General features: G+C 33.5%; 1 protein-coding gene, 1 long non-coding RNA gene and 1 pseudogene across 2 annotated transcripts; 2 read left to right on the forward strand and 1 right to left on the reverse strand.

Annotated features, from left to right (window-relative positions):
- Positions 1-457: 457 nt before the first annotated feature.
- LOC145595855 (uncharacterized) lies at positions 458-1,531 on the reverse strand. Its single transcript, XR_014103024.1, has 2 exons — positions 1,064-1,531; positions 458-662 (listed from the first exon to the last, which is right to left on the reverse strand). It is a non-coding gene; the product is annotated as an uncharacterized LOC145595855 (long non-coding RNA).
- A 4,150-nt stretch (positions 1,532-5,681) lies between these two features.
- LOC145594316 (amino acid transporter AVT1I pseudogene) lies at positions 5,682-9,850 on the forward strand (annotated as a pseudogene).
- A 1,173-nt stretch (positions 9,851-11,023) lies between these two features.
- Positions 11,024-23,528, forward strand: LOC145593626 (granule-bound starch synthase 2, chloroplastic/amyloplastic-like). Its single transcript, XM_081649916.1, has 8 exons — positions 11,024-11,747; positions 14,530-15,202; positions 16,131-16,195; positions 16,613-16,690; positions 16,784-16,891; positions 17,478-17,522; positions 21,043-21,216; positions 22,139-23,528. Exons 1-8 carry the CDS (start codon positions 11,400-11,402, stop codon positions 23,093-23,095), a joined length of 2,448 nt encoding a protein of 815 aa, XP_081506042.1. The 5' UTR covers positions 11,024-11,399; the 3' UTR covers positions 23,096-23,528.
- The last annotated feature ends 648 nt before the right edge of the window (positions 23,529-24,176 follow it).

A 24,176-nucleotide genomic window follows, 5' to 3' on the forward strand; every position in this document is an offset into this window, starting at 1 on the left:
TCTATCACTTTTGTTAGTTGGTATTAGTGTTGGAATGCCTGGTAATATCATGCATTGATTAACCCAAAGTGTTCTAGGCTTCTCTCCCTTAGCTTGTGTTCTCCCCATATGTTTTTTTTTGACAGCGGGTAAAACACTAGTAGAAAAACACATTTGGCCACCGGTTCAAAACCCCTCTATGCCACCGGTTTTGAACCGGTCCGCATTTGGGGGGTGGCAATAGTTAGATGGAATGCCACCGGTTCAATAGTCACTTCCCGGTTTTTTTTTATTCAAAATTTAATGCCACCGGTTAACCGGTGGCAATACTCCATGTAGAATTTTTTTTTTAATTCACTTGAAATAATACGGAATATCAAACTTTGGTGATATTGATTGCTATGAGTGCTCGTTTTTCCTCCAAAAAAAAAAAGCAAAAATTACAATCAAACAATTAAATGTAATAAACACAACATCATAATCAACTGAAATATAATTATCATTAAATTGTTATTGTAAAATACCAAAAAAAAAAAAAACAAAAATTACAACACAAAAATCAGAAAAAAAAAAAAATTATTTACAACATCAAAATCAAAAAACAAAATTACAACATCAACAACATGATTCCAAAATTAAAAATTAACATCTTGATTCTTCTGTGTGGAGTCATAAACTAGTACCTGCAACAATTAAAACACCAAATTAAAATTAATAAAACTCACATTACAAGCTTCAAAAAAAAAAAAAAAAAAAAAAAAACACTCATGCATGTACCCAGAAAAATCGATTAATTAAACCTAAAAATTAAACCCAAAATTAAACCCAGAAAATTGATTAAAATCAAACCCTAAAAAATCCAAAATTAAACCCAGAAAAAAAAAGTACTACAATCTCTATTCATTTAATTAAAACGCATCTTTTAATAGAGAAATTTGGTCAGCGAGAACGTTGAACAACCCACAACCCAGGAAAACCCACCACCAACAACCCACGACTCATAACCCACCACCAACGACTTTACCACCCAAAAACAGAAAAAATGAAAAAAAAAACACAAATCTTCATTCAACGACACTCATACCTTGAAATTGAGTTTACGGGGCCCATTCTAGAGTTTTCACGGTCGAAATTGACCTGAAAACTTATATTTTCATCACGAGGAGGGCGACGGTGGTGTTGTCGAAGGGGGTTGTCGGTCTTGGTGGTGGGGGTGGTTAATAGCGGCGGTGATTTTAGGTGGGTGGTTAGGAGCGGTAGAGGGAGAGGTGAGAGAAGGAGAGACGAGAGAGAGGAGAGAGAAGCAGAGACGAGAGAGAAGAGAGGATAGAGAAGAAGACGTTGGTGGTGGTGGTGAAACGAAGCAACAGAAGGTGGTGGTGAAACGAAGCAGCAGAAGAGAGAGGGAGAGGAGAGAGAATGAGAGAGAGGAAGAGGAGTGAAAAGGAGGCCCGTGAGTGAAATGAAGTAGGGTTAGGGTTTATATAGGGGGGTTTTTTTTCTTAAATGAAATGGCACGGGTTTGGCAAACTGGTGGGAATAATGGTTTTTTCTTAAATATACTCCCTCCGTTTTTTTATATGCATCACTTTGATTTTTGCACTATTCACATACCATGATTGACTTAATTTGTTTTTATTACTATAAAATAAATAAATGTTATTATATAATATATCATTGGATTAACCATAATGTCTAGTTTCATAATATAATTTTGTTACAATTTTTACTAACAGACAATGAAAGATATTAATGGTCAACGTTGCGTCTCGACAAATGTACCGGTTAAACTGATGCAAATAAAAGAAAACAGAGGGAGTACCTAGTTTTTAGTACACATAGAAATTTTAAAATGATGTATGACAAAGACAAAAATATTTAGATAGGAAATTTAATTAAAATATAACACTTGCTATCCCAAAAATTCGTCTTAGTATAAGATTATAGAAATTACAATTAGGTGGTCCTCCTCTCGAGCCTTGAGGGTTAATTATACCTAATTTATATATTTCAATGAGGGTTAATTATAACAGAAAATCTTGCGTGGACCTGGTTCACAATAATATTATTGTGAACCTAAGGTTTATCCACACATAACTGCATTATATTCAACATAGTAACCCTTAATTTTAATATAGTAACCTTATTTTTAACATAGTAACCTTTTTTAAAACTTGTGTGACCATTAATATTATCATGAACTTAAAGTACGAAATTATGTTGAAACGTGACCTAATTTTAATATAGTGATCTTTATTATTCATATTGACCATAATATTAAAAATATCATTAAAAAAATAACCTTTTATAGCTTTTAATGTCCCACGGACTTTTATTTCAACATAATAACCTTTATTTTAATATAGTGACTTTTTTTTTTATCAACAAAACAATCATATTATCTCTAATGATAGCGGTCCACAATAAATTAGTGTGAACCAGGTCCATTTAAGAATTTGTATAATTATAATACCTAATTTATATCTTTCAATGATTGAGGGAAGTTGCACTTTTTAACTAACAATCTAAATTATTACTCACTAGGGTTCTATTCACCTCACCTTATTTTTGCTGAACTAAAATTATTTATACTGAACTGAAATTATTCATATTGAATTTATTTAATTTACTCAATTGAATTCAAATTACTGGACTAAAATTATTTTTTGCTGAACTAAAATTATTTTTACTGATTCTCTATTATGTTTCTTCCTTACAAAAACTGATTAATACTGAACTAAAATTATCTTTACTGAACTGAAATTAATGTTATTGCATTGAAATTAATTTTACTAAATTGAACATAATTTTACTGAACTGAAATTTTTTTTAATGAACTTTTTTTTAAGGTGAAGTATATAGGGTCTAAAAAACCAAAAGACGTATTCAACCATATAATATTACTTTCTCCATTATTATTTATTATTATTATTGCACCGTTTGCCTATTTAAAGTAAGTTTCACAAATATTGTACCATATCTAATTTAGGAAATAAAATATTTGTGTTCACACTATAAATACCCAATGTACCTCTACTTTTAACCATTGCTTTTTTAGTTCATGTTTATATCACATGGATAAGTTTGTACATTTACCCCTTTCTCTTCCTTTTATCCCACTACCAAAGGAAGTGTGCCCAACTTCTATGGTGCAATAATAAAAGACTGGAAGAAGTATTATAATTACTTCCTCCGTGTTTTTTTAAGTGACACATATTCCATTTCCGGCCGTGTTTTTTTAAGTGATACATTTCCTTTTTTGGCAAAACAACACATTAAAATATTATATCCTCTCTTCTCATGGTCCCCACCCAAACCCATTACTACTTTTTTTATTATATCTTTCCTCTCACATTCATTACTTTTCAATAAACTATTAACCTCACTATCTATCTTTAGGAATAAGCCAACAAAAAAACACAGACAACAATTCAATTAAGTCAATATGCGTAAAACTACAAACAAATAGCTTAATACTGATAAAACTATGTTATCAATTTTAATAATAACTATTAACAATTTTTTAATACTCCACTACCCCCACTTACCTCTTATTTTATTTAAGTCAATTAAATTGCCTAAAACTATGTGCCGGTCAATATGTATCACTTAAAAAAACACGGAGGGAGTAATAATTTTTTGGGTTTTTCTAAGATATGCTCTTGATGTTATTGAGTTTCTAAGGAGTGTCCATACTTTTTCAAAATTACATGTTGTGCCCTCCAATTTAAGGTGTTTAACCAACCCTGCCCTTTGACGTCAACTCAACGTTAGTAATTGTAAAAAAAAAGGAATTAATAAGAAGCGGATGAGAAAAAGAAGAAGAAATACATGATTATTGTTAACCCCCTTATTAACTCTAACCCGATTTGGGCATGAAATTTATCTCCAAAGTGCAGTAATTTTAAGTTATTATAACTACTAACGTTGGCCTGGGTTAACATAATGTTGGTAAAATACCTGTTGATTCCAATGACAAAATAGAGAAGATGAAAAGGAAAATACTTGATTGAAGATCTCAAACTCACATTCGCGCCGTGGAACATAATCCACTGCCTTAGAAGCGAAATACGCCACCACCGGGTACAGGTTTCCTGATGACAAGTTTAACGCAACTCTCCTTCGTAATTCGTGTACCCGAACCCGAAAAGTGGAATTACTCAAGAGCTGTTTTGATCTCAAAGGGTGGGTTTATGTTTTTGTGTTTGGTTTTTCTCCTTTTTTTTTTCCTTGGAAAAAAACGTACGTGAAAAGTTGTAGTAGTAGTATATTTATAAGGTCTCCAAAAGAAATCTAATAAATATAAACTTCGTCTTTGCTACAGCCGTACACGGTCGTTTTGGTGAGGGAACACGACTGTGTAGTAAAAACTTGTCTGCTGAAGTACACGGTCATGTATGAAAGAACACACGGCCGTGTAGTCGGGTTTATATGCAAGAGCTATCACACGGTCGTGTAGGAAAGAACACACAGCCGTGTAGTCGAGTTTATATGCAGGAGATATCACACGATCGTGCACTATTAGACACACGACCATGTATCAATTGTTGCGAAACGAGTCTACAACCAAATGAGAACAAATATCTCCGGTCGCATTACCAACTCCAACACATAATAACTAACGTTGGGTTAACGTCGGATGATACGATTGAATAAATACCTTAAGTTGGAGGGCACATCTTGTAATTTTGAAGAAGTATGGGCTCACCTTAAAAACTCAACAACCATGGGTGCATACTTTTTTTATCTTTTTTTTTTTTTTTTTTATTATAAACTAGTTATTGACCCAGGCGATGCCCCAGATAACTATAAATTCATAAGTTTGATAAAAACTAAATTTAAAATATTAGTACTCAATAACAGTTATAAGTGAATAAAAATATAATAATAAATATAAGATTAATGTCCTATATACATAATAAAACATTTAATTACTAATAATATAAATTTTTTTTTACTATACATAAAATAATACGGAGTAACTTTTTGTCAAAAATCAATATAATAACTTAATACTAAAACAGATACCGGGAGTAACACATGTCACATCTTGGTGCTATTTTTTCCCTCCAAAACTCCTTTCCTTTTTCAACTTTTTTTTTTTTTTTGGTGAATGTATGAAAAAACTATAATATTATCATTCCAAATTCTTTATATTATCTATATGACAAATTCATTCCTTTTTATTTGTTGTTCATAATTCTTCCATACACATTTATTTAAAATATTTTTCCAACTTCTTTCTTTTTAATAATCTGGTAAAAAGAGCAATATTAAATCTTGCCAAAAAAATAATCCGTGATAAAACTTTATTCATATTAATTACTTCAAAGTGTCACTTTTATTTGTCATATATAATACATAAATTACTTCAAAGTGTCACTTTTATTTGTCATATATAGTTATTTTTAAAAAAAAAAATTAAATTACGGGGATTAAGCTAGTTTAAAATAAAATAATACACAGAGTACTTTGTATAATTGCATGATTGGTATTGAATCTAGGAAATTAGCATCTAAGGAATCAACAACCATGCATTAGTGTGTGATTAATGTCTTGATGTGCAATTATTTAGGACTTACATTTTGTGGAAAAATTTTATTAAGTGCAAAGGTTACACATATGAATAATTTTAATGTAATGAATGAATGATACATAAAGTGACACATAGTGCTCATGTGGCACCAAGTCATATGTAAGAAATGGTGATAGATGATGGTAGCATGTTTTCTCTTTGAGTTTTAATAATATTATAGATATACATAGTGCCTTTATCTATGCATGGTTTTGCCTAGGGCCCATAAAAGACATGAGTGGCACTGCCTCTACCTATCGGTTAGTATAGGCTGAACTCGCGCCCAACCAGAGCTAGCTGGTCCTGCGACCATAAATGAACATTATAACAAAAATGAACTTTTTCTAACTGAACATATTTTACAATTTTATTCATTATATAATCAATATATGTTCATTCTCGTATGTTTTATACTATTGAAGAGTATATTAATGATGTCCAGGTTAATATTAGCAAAATGTTCATAATCATACAACTATATGTTTATTTGTATATCATTTTAATTAAAAAAAAGTTATTTATTTATTTATTTATTTATTTCAATTTTCAAAAATATGAAATTAGATGTTCATTTGTATTACGGATGTTTTATGTTAAAAATTAAATGTTCACTTTCATGCAGTATGATGTTCATTTTCATGTCGTATGATTTCACTTGAAGCTTAAAAATATATTGATGAATAAGGAACAACATTATATGTTCATTATTATTTACAACTGAAATGTTTAGTTATATAATATTAGATGTACAATTTTTTTTTTCCAGTTTCATATCTGTTTATTTTACTCTTATATTATAAATTTTCATTTTTATACGTTGCAATGTTAATTTCAAGTTTTAGATACTTCTTTCTTTTGATATGGAACTCATTTTTCATAAAATAAAAGTGTTCATTATTATTTAACAAAATTTTCATCTCAATTGTCTGGTATACATTTGCAGTTTCAATCTTACTTTTCAAATATGTTCAATTACTAAATGTTCATATTTGTTGGGAAGGACCACCCACCTTTCAAATATGTTTATTACTAAATGTTCATTTTTGTTATAATAAATGTTCATTTCTGGTCGCGGGAACAACCAATTCAAACTGGGGGCAATTCCAGTTTAAAAGTTGTACTCTACCTACCCTAACTAAAATATGCCTCGTCTACCATGGTGCATCATCTTTGGAGTGACTTTGTTTAAAAAATAATGATGCGGTGACATTTACTTTAATTTGACTTACTTTTGACCCATTCATTTTAATATTTCGTCACTTCACTAATCCGATTTTCAAAATATATCCAAGGATGATTCAATGGTAGTCATCCTTAAAATGACTACCATCATACTACTTATTAATTGGCTAATTTTGATTTTTTTAAAGTTAAAATTTATAAATCATTTATCTAATTTTTAAATTCATTTATTAATTGTGAAATCATTTTTTTTTATTTTTTAAATAATCTTCCTAATTAATTTACAAAATTCAATTTTTATTATTACTGAAATTAATAACAATTCATAAATTAGTTATGAAAATATTAAAAATAAATTAGTAATAAGGAAAAACATTTATAATCGATTTTCACATAAAAACTATATAAAAAAATCACCCAATAAAAAATTAGTATAATGACAGTCATTTTAAGGATGACTACCATAGAATATTCATATATCCGGTATTTACATATTTTGTGCCCATGGTTTATCCTGCCTACAACGCAGACAATTTATTTCATATGCTACACAAATAATTATAGAAAAAATAATTTGCCTCTTGACCGGGCTTTCTAATTAAAACTTTAATTATGTTTTTAAAATTTTCTATATAGGGATAGGAATATTGTCAGTCCCATATGCCCTAGCATCAGGTGGCTGGTTGAGTCTGTTGATAAAAGATTGCATGGAATTTGATTCAAGCATCAAAACATACCCTGATATAGGAGAACGTGCATTTGGGAAAATGGGAAGAACAATCATTTCAACTTTCATGTTTGCGGAATTATACTTGGTTGTTACAGGCTTCCTAATAATGGAAGGAGACAATTTGCATAACGTTTTGCCTAATCTCAAACTCGGCACCTACTGTGGGTTAAATCTTGGAGGAAAGGAGAGTTTTGTGTTGATTGTTGCCCTTATTATTCTTCCGTCGGTTTACTTGGATGACCTAAGTATCCTTTCTTACATCTCTGCTACGGGTGTTCTTGCTTCTGTTATAATCATTGTCTCAATTTTATGTGTTGGCGCATTTGATGGAGTTGGATTTCATGGCAAAGATGAACTCCTAATTTGGTCCGGGATTCCTACCACTGCTAGCTTATATGGTTTTTGCTATTGTGCTCATCCGGTTTTTCCTTCCTTATACAACTCCATGAAAAATAAGCGACAATTTTCAAAGGTAAAGATTTAATGTTTACTACTCTACATATAGAGGTATTCAATTTGCCTTATACACATAACACATGTGTGAATATTTGAATATATATTAGATACAAAGTTAACTACATGAGTGTAATTAAGTATTGACATATGACAAGAATTTGATGTGTGCTTCCTTAGACAGTTTGAAAATTTAATTTTCATAAATTAGAACCCAATTATGAATTCTGGGCATGCAACAAATGTAAGCTACCTTTTGATGTTAGTACTAAATACAAGAATAAAAAATTCATCTCTTCTCGAAAGTTAGTAGATGGTAAGGGATGGTGTTTCATTAGGGTTAGGATTTTAGTTACTAGTGGAGGCTGGTTTATGTCATCTCAAGACCAAAATAGATAATTAGATTTTATAAACATAAAACCCAAATACTAATATTCCTAGTCAAAAACTCAAAATTACTCTAATTATTATCAAGCTTAGGTATACTAGCTAAATAATGTTAGAACTACAAATTTTATGGCATATAAATGTATGTCATGTACCTACTACCTATCCAAGAGCTAATATAATACATTCGCCACTTGGACTGTTGGAAATAATGCTTCTTTGTCCCATAATCCCCATATTTGTAAGATAATAAGGAAGTTTTACTTGTTTTATATATTGGAAGAAAGGGGTTTTATCCCAAATTGGTGGAGGAAGAAAGTTTTACTTGATTTTTATATGAGGGTTTAAGGTTAGTTGTTTGAAGTGTTTTTCCTATTGTTCTGGGCTAGAAGGGGGTATTCCCATGCTTCGTTGTCCGGTGTAGTGTGGCTACCTTTTTGGCGTGTTTATGAGACCGTTACGAAGCTTGTAACATGTATTGTACTCGTTCAAAATGTTTCCACGATTTTCGCCCTCTATCTTTACTCCTTTTTAAGGCTTTTAAAAACCGAGTTTTCAATCCGTTTTTGTACAAGGAATAAATATCTTCTTCCTCTAAAAATCAATTTTCCTCTAAATTACTTCTGAGTATATTGTGAGTTCCTAATCTCTCTTTTTGAGTGCACATTAAGAGGGATCATTGTGTTAAATCTTGGGGGTAATGCCATCTCCGATTGCACCATAATCGGGCCGAATTTTGCTTCTAAGACAGTGTTCTTAACACGTCACAACGTTATACATATATTAAATTATTCGGCCCACATTTCAATCTTAATTTTCTCTGATTTTACAGTATCCTTTCCTACACGGACATGAACAATTAGATTAGGTTGTGTAGACGTACAAATAATTAATCTACATTATCTGGATGATAAGTTTGTTGCACATTTGTTGTGTAAATATCTTAAGAATTACTATTGATTATTATAGCTCTTTGATATTTCCCAATTGTGTTAATATTCAATCATTTGGTGTTTATTTGTCAATTGTAGGTACTACTTCTATGTTTCCTTTGTTCAACAATTGGTTACGGTTCAATGGCAATTATAGGGTATCTGATGTATGGTTCAAAAGTAGATTCTCAAATTACTTTAAACCTTCCAACTAACAAGCTTAGCGCAAAGATTGCAATCTATACAACATTGGTGAATCCGCTATCAAAATATGCATTGATGTTAGAACCCATTGTGAAATCTATTGAGGGTTGGTTCCCAAATTACTACAAGAAAAGATGGTTCAAAATTTTGTTAAGGACAAGTTTGGTAGCTTCCCAAGTCATTGTAGCATTGGTTGTTCCCTTCTTTGGGTATCTCATGTCTCTTGTAGGAGCACTTCTAAGCGTTACTACATCAATCACACTTCCTTGCTTATGCTATTTGAAGATCTCAAGCAATCACTTAAAAGGAGAAGCAATACTAGTGATAGGTACTATAATTATAAGTATATTGATTACAATATCTGGTACCTACATTTCAATTGTTGAATTATATAGAGAACTGATGTAGATTACTAATACTTGAATGTTATGCACTGTAATAAGTAATGAGTGATTTGATTATTGTCTAAATCTATTTTGTTTAGTATTTTTGTGAGGTGATGAATAACAGTGTTTAATAGTTATGAAGTGTTAATCAGTATATTTTAATTATAAATTCATATGTATAATACATGTTACATTGGAGTTTCAACAAGTTTTATGTGTGCTCAGTTATGTATATACTCTTACGCTATTTCATATAAAAAAGTTTATGTAAAATAGAAAATATATAGATGGGTATGGGGTGGGGATAGGGCGGGTGGGGTTGAGCGGGGATGGGGCGAGTACAACCTAAAATCCACCCTTGCCTCATCGCCCATGACGGGTATGGTTTTTATCCCCATCACCGCCCACCACCCGCCAACCTGGGACCCATCCCCACCCCAATAGGGATGGGGCGGGTCTCCTACTTGACCCGCCCCACTGACATTCCTATGCCCAGTCATATGATGTGGCTACATTAATTTTGAAGAGAAAAATTACTTATTAATTTTCTTTTTTGAAACCAAGTTATTTATTAATATGAGTAACTTATTTATAATGGTAACCTTATTTTGTCCATAAGAATAACCTAACTGATTACACAAGTAACATCAAATAGTTAAAAACAAAGTTCTATTGTTCATTTTCAATTCACCCATTCTTTTGTTTTGACTATTTAAAAAATAATTCATTAATTTTACCTTTCGTTTATAACAACCCTTTTTCCATTGCAATAAAAATCCTCAACCATCAAAGTAACCCTATTTGATCATTGTTGAAACCCAAGTCCCTAACTGTGCGACTGACCACATCATAGTTAATAGTATTTTATGAGAGCGAGGGATAACTCAGGTAGTTAGAGCTCCCTTCCAAGTTCCAATTCTAAGTGATCGTGGGATCCATTATCATTACTTGCTCTTGTGGCTCTGTAAAAAAAAAAAAAAAAAAAAAAAAAAAAAAAAAAAAAAAAAAAAAAAAAAAAAGGTTTTTCATGAATTGCATACAATCATATTGGGCTAGCACACAACATCATTGGGCTGGCTATATCTTAGATTCATTAGTATTCCTTTTTATGGACCCACAATGACACTGATAGTGAGAGAGTGAGAGAGTGAGAGTGTTCAAAGGTTCAAAAGTCATCTTTTCTTCTTCACTTCTTCCTCTATCACACAGTACATTTTTCTATTTTCTTGTTTCCTTTTTTTCACGAATTATAAGAAAAATCAATGTACTTTTTTTCTTCCTGCAAAAATCGACCTCATAAATTCCCAGGTTTTTCATGATCTTTTAATGTTGTGGGTCCTCCTTTCTTAACGAACGTGTTCGTGACTGCTGAGTTAACTCGTTCTTGGTTTCTGCAATTCACTATTCCCAATATTACCCACTTTCTCTCTCTTCCCTTACTCATCAAATTCCACTTCCAATCAAAATTTCAATTTCTGGGTTTACTTCCATTTCCATTTTTCTGAACTGGGTCACTGTGATTTTACCCAAAACCCTGAACTTTTCATTCACGCATTTCGTCGAACACTTAGATGGCGTCTCTAAATTCGTTTCCTTTTACGATTGAGACGAGGTGTTTGCGCCATAGCTCAATTGGGTCTCACCCTTTGGCTTATCAACGGCGAAAGCCTTTGGATTGCGGTGGTTTTCTGAAATTTTTGGATCATAATGGTGATTATGCTAATGGGAGATCATCTTTGTGCTGTATTAAGTCAGTAAATGGGTGTAGGAGAGGAGAGTCATGGGGTTTTAATCGGTTAAAGGCGGTTTCGAATGATTCGGGTGAAGGGGAAGATAGCAATGATACTGATGATGCTGTCCAAGCTACAATTGACAAGAGTAATAAGGTTCTAGCTATGCAGAAAGAGCTACTTCAACAGGTATAAGTTATTCTTGCTACATTCACATTTCTATTGTTATTGAAGTCGGTTTGGTGCCTAGATTTAGACTTTTATACCTCGTTTACTAAGGCTATTGAATCCTCTTTGAAGTCGGTTTTGTTCTAGTCTTGTGCTATTCAGAGAATGTATCTTGATGGTGATGAGAGAATGAGTACCTAATAATGAAGTTTTTACATATGTTATTCTAAGATTAGGTAGCATAAAGGTCATATTGTATGGATTTGTGGTATAGGAACTTGATGTCAGTGTGACTGATTTTAAGTAATGGTTATTATGTGCAACTTTTGAACTTTTATATCTTACAAATAATATCCAAAAGTTGCTCATTATATGTAACAAAGGTAGTACAATGATTGTAACCTCATTTGTTATGACCTGTGAAAGCCTCCTATCATGCCCGTTGGAGGGGCGTGAAAATAAAAAACATGGTTTGGAAGAATATATTGTGATTTCCATGAGATAAGAAAGACCATTTGGTGAATGTACTTTGTTTGCAGTTATGCGGCTTAGTTGGTTAAGTAACTGGTTTTATGCTATAATCCTAGTGTAAGAGTGAAATTAGTTAGTAGAGTAATAGTGATCTAGGTTACTTGCCCTACACAGTAAACAGAATTGTTTACTTATCCAATTGTTTGAATTGCCCCTTAATGTTAGAATTCCTGCCCTTGGAACTTGTTTCTCAACCATCCATTCTTATGTGAAGTTTATCATCACTCTCACTCGAAAACACATATCTTAAAATTTCAACCTGTGCTTCTAGTTTAACATGGAGAATGGGCTCAGATTCTGAGTTGAGAAGATTCTTGGAATATTGAAGTTATTTTGTATGCTATTGCATCCCTTCTCACTCATATGTAGTTCTTGAAGGTTTTAGCTGAGCCATGATGATTATGCTACATAATGACGAATTCAGGATTTCTAACTAGGGGTAGCACTACGCATTAGATAACTAGAAAAAACTTAAATAACTAGAAACTCATAGTACAACAATCAACTGAACAGCTGGGTTAATTTTTTTTTATAACGCATTGTCTTGTCGTATACTACTATACTCCCTCCGTATTTTTGTAAGTGCCTAATTTTGAGTTTTTATGATTCACATATAATACTTTGACTTGTTTTTTTTTTAAAAAAATAAATATAATTTTGACTAATATTGGTGCATTATCCATACATTTAAATAGAATAATGTGAATACTTGTTATAATCATAACAATGTATAGTTTCCCAATATCAACTTTTATATTTTGTACTTGTTATATTGTAAGATATTATTGGTAAAAGTTCTTTGTTGGTACATTTACTAGTCATATTTGAATATTAAAACAAATGGAGTAATAATAACCCTAAATTAATTTTAAGCATTTATTTGCATTCAGGTTTTTTATTTTTTATTTTTTCATTTATAAAAATTTTATTTTTAATTTGCAAATAATGTATGCTCTAGGTTTCCATATACTACAATCAAACTATAAATACTCACTACGTTCCAGAAGTTATAAAGTATTGTTCATATGTCAAAATTTTTTATTTAACCGTTGTGTGTAAGAACATGTTATATTTTTATCTGCATTTCAATTTAAATTTTCATAAATATTGTTAAAAATATATAAGTAAATTTATTACTGGCCAAATACAGGCATTGGAAAACATGTTATGAAAATGAGAAGAAATTTATTTGTAAAAAGTGTTATGAAAATGTTAAATTTTGAGAGCATACAGAATGGATCTGGCAACCCGAACAAGGAGGAGGAGAGTTTGGTCCACAAACAAGGCTAAGGAGATTCCATACTAAAACCAATAGGTGATAGTAGGAGTAATCCTCTACCCTATAAAAGAAGAAGAAAAAAACTAAACTTGTTGGCTGTAGCCTAAAGGTTTTGAACCTGCACACGTACAACAACTAGCATCATACTTCCCACAACACCAGAGCAACGGTGTTCATGTTTGATAGTAAGAGGCATAGTATTTATATAGAATCTTTACTGCAGTATGTTTCAACGTATTACTTTTTTGAGGGGTAGCACGTGCTTCCCCGGGCCCCAATGTAGGTCCTCCACTGATGATGTGTTTCTGGTATGAGGGAATATGGCCATTTATTTCTATTACACTGTGGCTCAGTAATTTGGATTTGGATTTTCAATTAATGGACTAAGCTGCACTTATCTAATACAGCTGTATTTCTAGATATTGCTGATTTACAAATATCTATTGTGATCTTAACCTTAACATGTCAAATATTCAACATGATGTTTTAATTGAAATAAAGATTTCATGTATGAAGGTTGAAATATAAGGAAATAATCATTGTATTTGACCTATTGTCCTATTTTGGAACACCACTTTTTAGGTAACTGGGGGTCTATATGGGTGTAGAACTGTCTCACATGTTCAAGATATGTCAAACTTGATTCCTTAAGCAACCCAATCCACCCTTGGAACTCAAACCATTCCTGAATAATCTGCATGCAACCATGAACAAAAGACGAAAATCTGTTACAAACTAAACATTGATGGCTTAAGCTGGAAGCCTTGAACTAAATATATGAGTTTGTTTGTGTATCTGTTCTTTGATGGGTATATCAGTAATACTGCAAAAAAATTAAAGGAACTTGTTTGTAGCCTCAGCTATTGTCGATTGGCTTGTATATTTACTTTTTCTAATGAGCATGACTGTTTAACTAATATATCCTTCATTCCTTTTAATATTTGTTAACGTAATAGGATGAGTATATCAGTATATTGTCCTTCTAATGTGCAGATTGCTGAAAGGAAGAAGCTAGTTTCTTCTATCAAAAGTACTATGATCAACCATGACGGAGAACCCTTCACCAAAAATAGTGACAACTCTTCTCCAAAGGTTGATGATGATAGCAGCAGTCAAACGCATGTCAATAACGAGAATAACAGAAGCACTTTTTCCAGCAAGTCTAGTAAAGACCAACTGCCAACTCCTGTTAATTCGCGTGAAGATAGAAAAGAACAGGGAAAATCGCCATCAAACTTGGGTTCTTCCGTGCGAAAAGAAGTCTTGACTAGGGCACCAGAAAAATCCCCATCTAAGTCTGATGGAAGCTCAAGTTTTGGTAAAATGGATACTGAAGTCTTGACCAGAACACCAGAAAAATCTCCCTCTAAGTCTGATGTAAGCTCACGTTTTGGTAAAAAGGAAACCACTGAAAGCTCATCACATGAAAGAACTTCCAATGGTTTACATACATTAAAGAAATCTGACGAAAACTCTATGCAGCCAAGTTTTTTGTCAAGGAGTTACGTTCCTTCTAGAATTAAGGATGAAAAGGAAAAACAGTTAGAAAGTAATGAGCATGTGAATCATCCTGTTGGCGAAGAAACCAAGCCACCCCCTCTTGCCGGAGCAAATGTGATGAATGTGATCTTGGTTGCTGCAGAATGTGCGCCTTGGTGTAAAACAGGTTTTTATTTCTCTTGAGAACTTAACCTAAGAGTACTTGTACATTATTGCATCTGGCACAAGCCTATATAATTTGCATATGGACGTCTCTATAATTTTTCATGGAATGTAGTATGTGAGTGCCCATTAACTTGTGTAGCCTCAACCAAGTATACTTTATTTTATTGTGCACTGAACTCTTGGTAGTATTGAGAATCATCTAGAACATCTTAAATTTAAATAGGGGAGGGATCCGGTGAGAATAGGTCCATATGTGAGAGCCCATATTTATTTATATCTAGTTTATCTAATGGGCATGACTAATATATGTTGATGTAATAGGATGAGTATATCATAGGCCTATATATATATATATATATACACCCTCTGTCCCATAATATAGTTTTCGTTTATAAAATTCCACGGAAATGATACATTAAGTACATGAAAAAAAAGGAGAAAAGTGCAAGACATATGAGTTGGACACAGATAATAAATACATGAATGAAGAGAGTACATAAAAGTAGGTGAGGGCACAAATAATAAGAAGAAATGTGAGGGTTTTTTGGGTAGTGCATTGAATAAAGACAAAAATAATAAGGGTATTTTAGATACATCGTAGTGTCTAAAAAGGGAAAAAAATGAAATAGGAACAATATTTTGGGGCACCCGAAAAGGAAAACAGTAACTATATTATGGGACGGAGGGAATATAAATATATGCTTGATTTACATCTTTGACTAATATTTTGGGGCACCCGAAAAGGAAAACAGTAACTATATTATGGGACGGAGGGAATATAAATGTATGCTTGATTTATATCTTTGACTAATAATAAGTGTTGCTGAGTTTCTTTGTAATCATTTCACAAATATTCTTGTTTTCACGTTCGCATGCTTGTGTGTGCATGTCTTTTGGCTGCATAAAGTAATTGCAATGAGTTCTCATAGGTGGTCTTGGAGATGTTGCTGGGTCCTTGCCAAAAGCTTTGGCTAGGCGTGGGCATCGAGTAATGGTGAGACAATCCTCCTTCTTTGGCTTGTAAAATGCATTGGATATTTCATTGAAACTAATTCTATTAATTTGTGCTGAGTTTTAGGACTATGTTCAGTTGATAAAGAAGACTCTTTTCTCTTACTGTAGTGTTTACTATTCTAGGCTTGTCTCTTTTCAGTTCTATAGATTGATAATGTGAGCTATGACCTTTCGTACATTCTATCAAGTGGGGGTACTTTTTCTCATGTTTTGGTCTTAAAGAAGCTCCATTCAGACTTGGAAAAACAACAAGTTATACTCCATAATAACAAGACTGTGTCTTTGGAAGTGTAAATTATGTGGAAAATTACATATCTCGGATATTTTTATTTATTTATTTATTTATTTATTTTTTTACTTCTGTTAATTTTTTTTTTTAAAAAAATTTACTTTTCAGGTTGTGACACCTCGATATGGTGACTATACTGATACTCACCATACGGGAGTGATGAGAAGATATCGGGTGGATGGCCAGGTAGAAATATGAATAAGCTTTAACCTGCCCTTCAGAAACTATGGCAATCAATTCTTATGCTGTTTCAACTCTTTTGAATATTGTTTTTTGCAGGATATAGAAGTAAACTACTTCCAGACATTTATTGATGGTGTGGACTTTGTATTTATTGAAGCCCCAATGTTTCGTCATCTGAATGATATATATGGGGGTAGTAGACAGGTAAAGAAATTTATGCTGTTTAAGACAATCATGAAATTTTACTTTGAAGTGTTTGGTGTGTACTTTTAAGGTTTTTTTTTAAGGTTTTTAAGAGATGGATCCTATTATGTATTTTACGTCATCCACGGCATTAATGCCCTCTAATTCAATTTCACAACAGTTGTTTTATTGCTTACTGATCCATACAAACTATGCAAAAATATTTTAAGATAAAGAATGTGAACACTATAAGAAGGTTTTACTTCAGTAAACAATTGTACATGCATGTTTGAGTCAGTTTATAAACAACGTCATATAGTTCCCCAAAGTGATATTTTCCCATTATGTCTTTAAGTCCATCAATTATCTCATGCAGCTTATATTTCAATACATAGAAATGTTTTCAAGTAGACAGTTACTGGATATTCTTTGCGGAACTTTTACATATGGAACTTAATGTGTTCTGGTTAATTAGAGTAATTAGACCCTGTTTTTAAATTACTTGAATGCAAGAATAATCATTTCTGATATTTGTGTTGAATTTCTATTATTTTCCTGCTTTGTTATATGATGTTCCTGATTTTCATTCATATCACTGTATTTGTAGGACATTTTGAAACGTATGGCTTTATTTTGCAAGGCTGCTGTCGAGGTATAATACAATAGCCTTGTTTTACGCTTTTCATTTTCTGCTGTTCCTGTTTTGGCTGTAATGAATGCGCTTTTCATTTTCTGCTGTTCCTCTTTTGGCTGTAATGAATATGCTTTTCATTTTCTGCTGTTCCTGTTTTAGCTGTAATGAAGGATACGCATATTTGTGGACTGGACCTTATATAAAGCAGTAGTTGGAGGTGCAAATAATATATCTAATATAATAAGAAATTTTCTTTCCACATTGCAGTTATTTTCACTTAGCAATACTAATGATCCATGATCTCAATAAGCATTTCACCCATTACTCAACTTAAGCTGTTTTTATTGGCTATTTTCCAAATATTCTCTTTATACTAAGCTTGACAAACACTGTGAAGTGAATGGAGTCAAGAGAAAGTTCTTGTGCTCTACGTATTGTAAGTCAATTTTTTTAACGTGTGTGAGCGTATATTAGTGATTAATTGTTAGTGATGGATCTTTGTGCCATTGGTTTTAAGTGTGTAACTTTTGGGGACAGCTTGTTTTGTTTATTATTCATACAAAGAAAAGAGAGTGTGAGTTTAATATGAATTAAAATTTAAGGGAAAGAGAGAGTGTGTGGGCCAAAGATCCATAAATAGTACTCCCTCCGTGTTTTAATAATTGGTACACTTTGACTGACATATAGTTTTAGGCAATATAATTAATTTAAATAAAATAAGAGGTAAGTGGGGTAGTTTTTTTTTATTGTTATTATTATTATTATTTTTTGACATTGGAGAAAGCATTATATTAATCATAAAACAAATTACACACTAAAACATTAGGGGTAGGACCATACAATCTTTTTATATTGGGGAACCAAATGCTTTCGAAGGAACAGGATGCTCTTCTTTTAGAGCCACTCATCCTGCAAAATAAGGAGTGTGTAATACTAGAGGGAGTTTTACTTCTTTGACAAACAGTTTCTTTAACTCTGGAGCGGTGGGAGGAGGCAAATATCTTCCACGTGTGAGAGGAGCACGTTTTGGGGTTTGTAGTAGACTTCAAGCGTGGTACATCGACATACTTTCACATGATGACGCATGAGTGACTATACCTGTAGTCGGATCTTCTTGCGTCAGGAGTTTTTTCACACCTATCATACCCTTCAAAAGGGGGGTGACTAATCTCCATTGGTGTAGAAACTCCTTAGATTTCAACACTATCCTTCTTTTTTGGAGGATCAAGTACTTGAATGCTTCCTGGAAGAACAATAGTAAAGTAGTGTTCGTCTCTTGGAAACCGCCCCATACATTGTCGGGGTGAGATTGCAGATAGGAATCAATTCGTTTTCGGTTTGAAAACCGATAACTTGACCCTGTAAGATTTGGATTTTTTTTTTCTTCTGAAGTTGACTTCAGAACAGAAATCTTATCAATAACGTGGGCCTTTCATCTTGATCGGAGAGGTTAACCTTACCTTCCAAATCCAAAGATTTGCCAACAACATTCTTTTCCACTTTGGTGTCACCTTTTACACCAATACATCTACGAACACACCCATTTTCATGACCATCTCCTTCTTTCCTTTTCCCCCTCTTTCCCAACTTTCTTTTTTCTTCTTCCTTCCCAAACAGAACAAAGTCTCCAAACCTCTCATCCAATCTTCTTCCTTCCCAAACTGAACAAAGTGCATCATCAACAAAATTTTGAGACCAACCCAATCTAGAGGTCACCTCCTTGAGTTTTTGTTGAAACTCTTTGTTGTTGGAATCAATCCTAATTGCTTGCGAAAGATCCATGAAAGCTAAGTTGGGTTTGTTTACCTCTAAAGCTGCTACGGCTCTTCTAAAGTAAGCTTTCACATTTGAGACCAGCCTTGTCAAAGTTCGCCCTTTGACATAACATGCCCCCAAGTTCATATTAAGAGACACAGCAAGGCTCGAAAAAACTGATTTATCATCATCATTACAAACCAGAACAAAGGACAAGATCTTGAGTTCAAAAGAGTACTTCTTCTGTTCTTTTTTACTTCACCAGTTTCTTTTATCACGTTTGCCAATGTAAAACTTTAACGATCAATAACTTAAATTTTGCATAAGTAAATATTATAAAAGTTATATATTATGATAGTAATTATAGAGACAAATCCAAAAAGATCATACATGAATATATTTTTCTTTACATATTATTCACAAAAGACGGTCAAAGGAGGAGTGGTGAATAGTGTAAAAGTCAAAGCGGGTCAAGTAATAAAGAACGGAGGAAGTATTTTGCAATGGCTAAAACCATATTACTCTGCTTGTACAACTGGTAACCCTCATCTTTTAAACTCCTAACAAATTTCAGAATACCAAAAGGATTCTCCAATTCCCTAACTATTTTCTCTAACTTACGAGAAGAGAAATCCTCCTCTCAAACTGAGCAAAACACTCCTCTTCAAACTGAGCAAAACACTAATCCGCCCTAAGTTCCTCAAACACATCCATAGTACTTGAAATAAAAATAGAATAACAAAGAACAATACCAGCAGCTAGATATTTAATGCCATAAAGAGCAAATAATATGCTTCCATAAACTGAACAAAATAAGGAAACACAAGCCCACAAACCTTGAACCGAAGAAATTAACAACACCAAACACTTCCCACAAGGTTAACAAGCCAAATAACCTTCTCTAATTGACAAAAAAAATAAGAAGATACATGCCGGCGAAACGAGGTTGAAGCTTAGTGGAGGTGGAGATTGTCGGTGTAAGGTCAACTTGGCTCCGCTTCCTCTTCAACGCCGGTGAAACCGCAAGAGACTTAAAAGAGGTGGGTAGCTTGACCACGACAAGGGACGAGAATCTGATTAGGGACTAATCGCGCACAAAAAAAGGAAAATTACGGGGTTGCTCGCTGGAGAACCGGTCGTGGCGCCGGAACTCCGACAATTCCCTAGGTTTCCGACAGTAGCTTTGTTTTGGAGGAGGAGAGAGAACGGAGGAAGTGGGGTAGTTGGAGTATTAAAAAATTGTAAAAGAAGGGTAATACTCGTGGGTTTGGGTGGGGATCATGAGAGGAGAGAGATGTTATGTTTAATTGTAGTTTTTTTCCAAAAAAGAAGGGTAATACTTATTAAAACACGGCCGCATTGAGTAAGTGTAACACTTATTAAAACACGGAGTATATAATGTTTACCAAGAATGGAAAGATTCAAAAAGGATAGAATTTGATAGAGCAGCTTAAAACAAAATTGGGTACATGTAGAACAGAGGTAGTTTGTGCTGAGTGATTATTGAGGGATGAACAGAGTATTATTTATTGCCAATCCTTGCCCAAATTTGAGCTTGAAACTCTCTATTTATGCTAAAGTATATCAACATGTGATAGCTATCTAGCCTACCACTAATGTATCACCTAAGGCAGCTACAGCGTACAAGTGAAGATTTTATTGTTGGTAGGTCTAGTAACATTAATGTATACATAACCTCTCATCTTCTCCTAGAGCTGATTGATCCACAGAAATTGCGTTTAAATGTATATGACATTGATGAGCAGAGTCTTGATTTTTCCAGGTTCCTTGGCATATCCCTTGTGGAGGTGTGTGCTACGGTGATGGCAATTTGGTTTTTATTGCAAATGATTGGCATACCGCACTGCTACCAGTGTATTTGAAAGCGTACTATCGTGACAATGGCCTGATGATGTACACACGATCAGTCCTTGTCATCCACAACATAGCACACCAGGTTTGCTTTAATTGATGGGTTTGAATTTTAACTAATTTTTTTGAAGTTTGATTATTATAGCTGCAATTATAATTGTATATCGTATACATCTGCTTGTCAATACATTGTTGCTAGCCTCCTTCAATATTTTTAATTCTATCAATCTGGCACAATCTCTCACCTAAAACAGTCATAACGTTTGCATGGTTATGTTTATTCCAGTGAATGTTAAGCCTATTACATAGTTAAAATATTGCTGCATAATATATGGCTTCTCTCACTGAAGTTTCTTTGCACATTCTGGGAAGCATTACGAAATCTTTATTTGATACTTCCTCTATTTTTTTAGATAAATTACTTTGATTATTACGCTATTTACAGACTCTACTTCTCTAATTGTATCATTGTACAATATCAAAATATCAATTTTTAAAAAATATTTTTTCCTAATAGATTACTAAAGATATTAATTGTTGAAAACAAGCATTGGCAAACTTGAAGAGGAGTGTTTAATCCAAAATGAAAAAAAAAAAAATTTTTAAAAAAAAAAAAAAAAAAAAAAAAATTTAAAAAGAAAAAGAATTAAGAAAGCCCTTTTGCTTCCTTAACTATTCCATGATCCATATATGCATTTAGAAGCGTCTATATCGGTTTCTCCAATTCTCCTATCTAAGCTGGATGCAACATATTCGTGCTCTTCACGATGATTGCTGAGCAGCATCTAATTTTTAGAAGCATGAAGTTTTCCGTACAAATCGTTATGTGAGTGGCCCAAATGTGCTGCAACCCAACCCTAGATATGTCATCATCCTATGACTTTGTGCATCATGCTGAACAAGGTCCGCTTATAAACAATGCTAAACATTACTCTTTCCATGCTAGACCAGTTAAGATCTGATTTTGTATTGACTTCTGAGTTATTAAACCAATTGATCATTGTCAGGGTCGTGGACCTGTAGATGACTTCTCCTGCGTGGACCTTCCACCACACTACATTGACTACTTCAAGATGTATGATCCAGTTGGTGGAGAGCATTTCAATATCTTTGCTGCTGGTCTCAAGGCTGCTGATCGAATAGTGACTGTAAGTCATGGGTATGCATGGGAGCTGAAAACTCAGGAAGGCGGTTGGGGTTTGAATGGGATTATCAGCGAGAATGATTGGAAATTAAGAGGCATAGTGAATGGGATCGATGAGAAAGAATGGAACCCACAATTGGATGTTCATCTACAGTCTGACGGGTACATTAACTATTCCCTTGAGACGCTGAAACCTGGCAAATCACAGTGTAAGGCAGCACTGCAAAAGGAGCTCGGTTTGCCTGTTCGAGATGATGTTCCATTGCTTGGTTTTATCGGAAGGCTAGATAACCAGAAAGGTGTTGATATCATAGCAGAATCAATTCCTTGGTTAATGGGCCTTGACGTGCAGCTAGTCATGTTGGGCACAGGGAGGCAGGATCTGGAACAAATGCTCAAGCAATTTGAAAGCCAATACCCAGATAAAGTAAGGGGATGGGTTGGGTTTTCTGTGAAGACAGCTCACCGAATCACTGCTGGAGCAGATATATTACTTATGCCTTCGAGGTTTGAGCCTTGTGGGCTTAATCAGCTATATGCAATGAAGTATGGAACTATTCCTGTTGTTCATGCTGTTGGTGGGCTGAAAGATACTGTCCAGCCTTTTGATCCATATAGCAATTCTGGTCTTGGCTGGACATTTGATCGGGCCGAGGCACACCGCCTGATTCATGCTTTGGGCAACTGTTTATTGACATTCCGTCAGTATAAAGACAGTTGGGAAGGTATCCAAACACGAGGGATGTCCCAGGATCTTAGTTGGGACCATGCTGCCGAGATTTATGAGGAAGTCCTTGTTGCAGCCAAGTACCACTGGTAAATTGTTGGGTTACTATTGGAGTACACCTTTGGTTCAGTCCAGGTGCTCTGTCAACACTCTTTCAGAGTGAAAGGCAGTTGTTGCTGATCATGCAGGAACTTGAATATATGGAGTTTTAAGTAAATATTTTTCTGGTTAATGTATAAGTTCCACGCCACGTATCTGGTTGCAATCTTTTATGCTGAGAGTATTCAGATCTTTAGAGACTGAAATATTACAAATGGGAGTGGCCAACGCCAGTGTAATGTGCTCAGTAGCCTCTTGTAGAACTAACATCATATAGCAGAACATTAAATACAGTTTAATAAGTCTAGTGCTTGCCCTTGTCAGTTGCTCCCATTGTTCTATAAATAAATTGTAATACTTGTATAAATCAAGGTTAAGATCTTCAGTCTTGACATCAATTAATCTCCTACTGTATTTTTATTTTTTATTTTTATTTTTTATTTTTATTATTTATTTATATTTTGTGTGTGTGTGTTAAATTGACTCTGATGAAGTGGAAGGTGACTGAAAGAATAGTGCCGTGAGGTGTTGTGATTAGGGATGGCAATATTAAGTGGATATCCACTAACCCGCTCCACCCGCAATAAATAAATGGACGAAAATCCGAATTAAATGGATGAGAAGCGGGTGATGGATGAAGCGGATGATGGATCGGATCGGATATGGATGATACTTTTTTCACCCGCTAACAATCCACCCACCCGTTTAACATATATTAATTTTTTAATCAAAGAATTTTAATAATAAAATATGAAATGTGCAAGAAAATTATATGTATTTTTTGTTGCAAATTAATTTTTCAAACAATATATTGTTATTGTTTCCTTTTTAATTAATAAAATTAATAAAACTATTGTACAAATAACCAAATATTAAAGTTTATGTGAGTTTTTTTTCAACTTTAATACTCATCCATTAGTCATCCGCTCCATCCGTTTCATCCGCGGATGATGGACGGATGGATATGGATGATGGGTGAAGCGGATGATGGATGGATGTGGATGGAGCGATTAGAGTAATGGATGGATGCGGGTGAAGCTCCACCCGATCCGAATCCGATCCATTGCCATCTCTA

Source organism: Chenopodium album, chromosome 19 (assembly GCF_948465745.1).
Source record: "Chenopodium album chromosome 19, dcCheAlbu1.1, whole genome shotgun sequence".
Lineage (NCBI taxonomy): Eukaryota > Viridiplantae > Streptophyta > Magnoliopsida > Caryophyllales > Amaranthaceae > Chenopodium > Chenopodium album.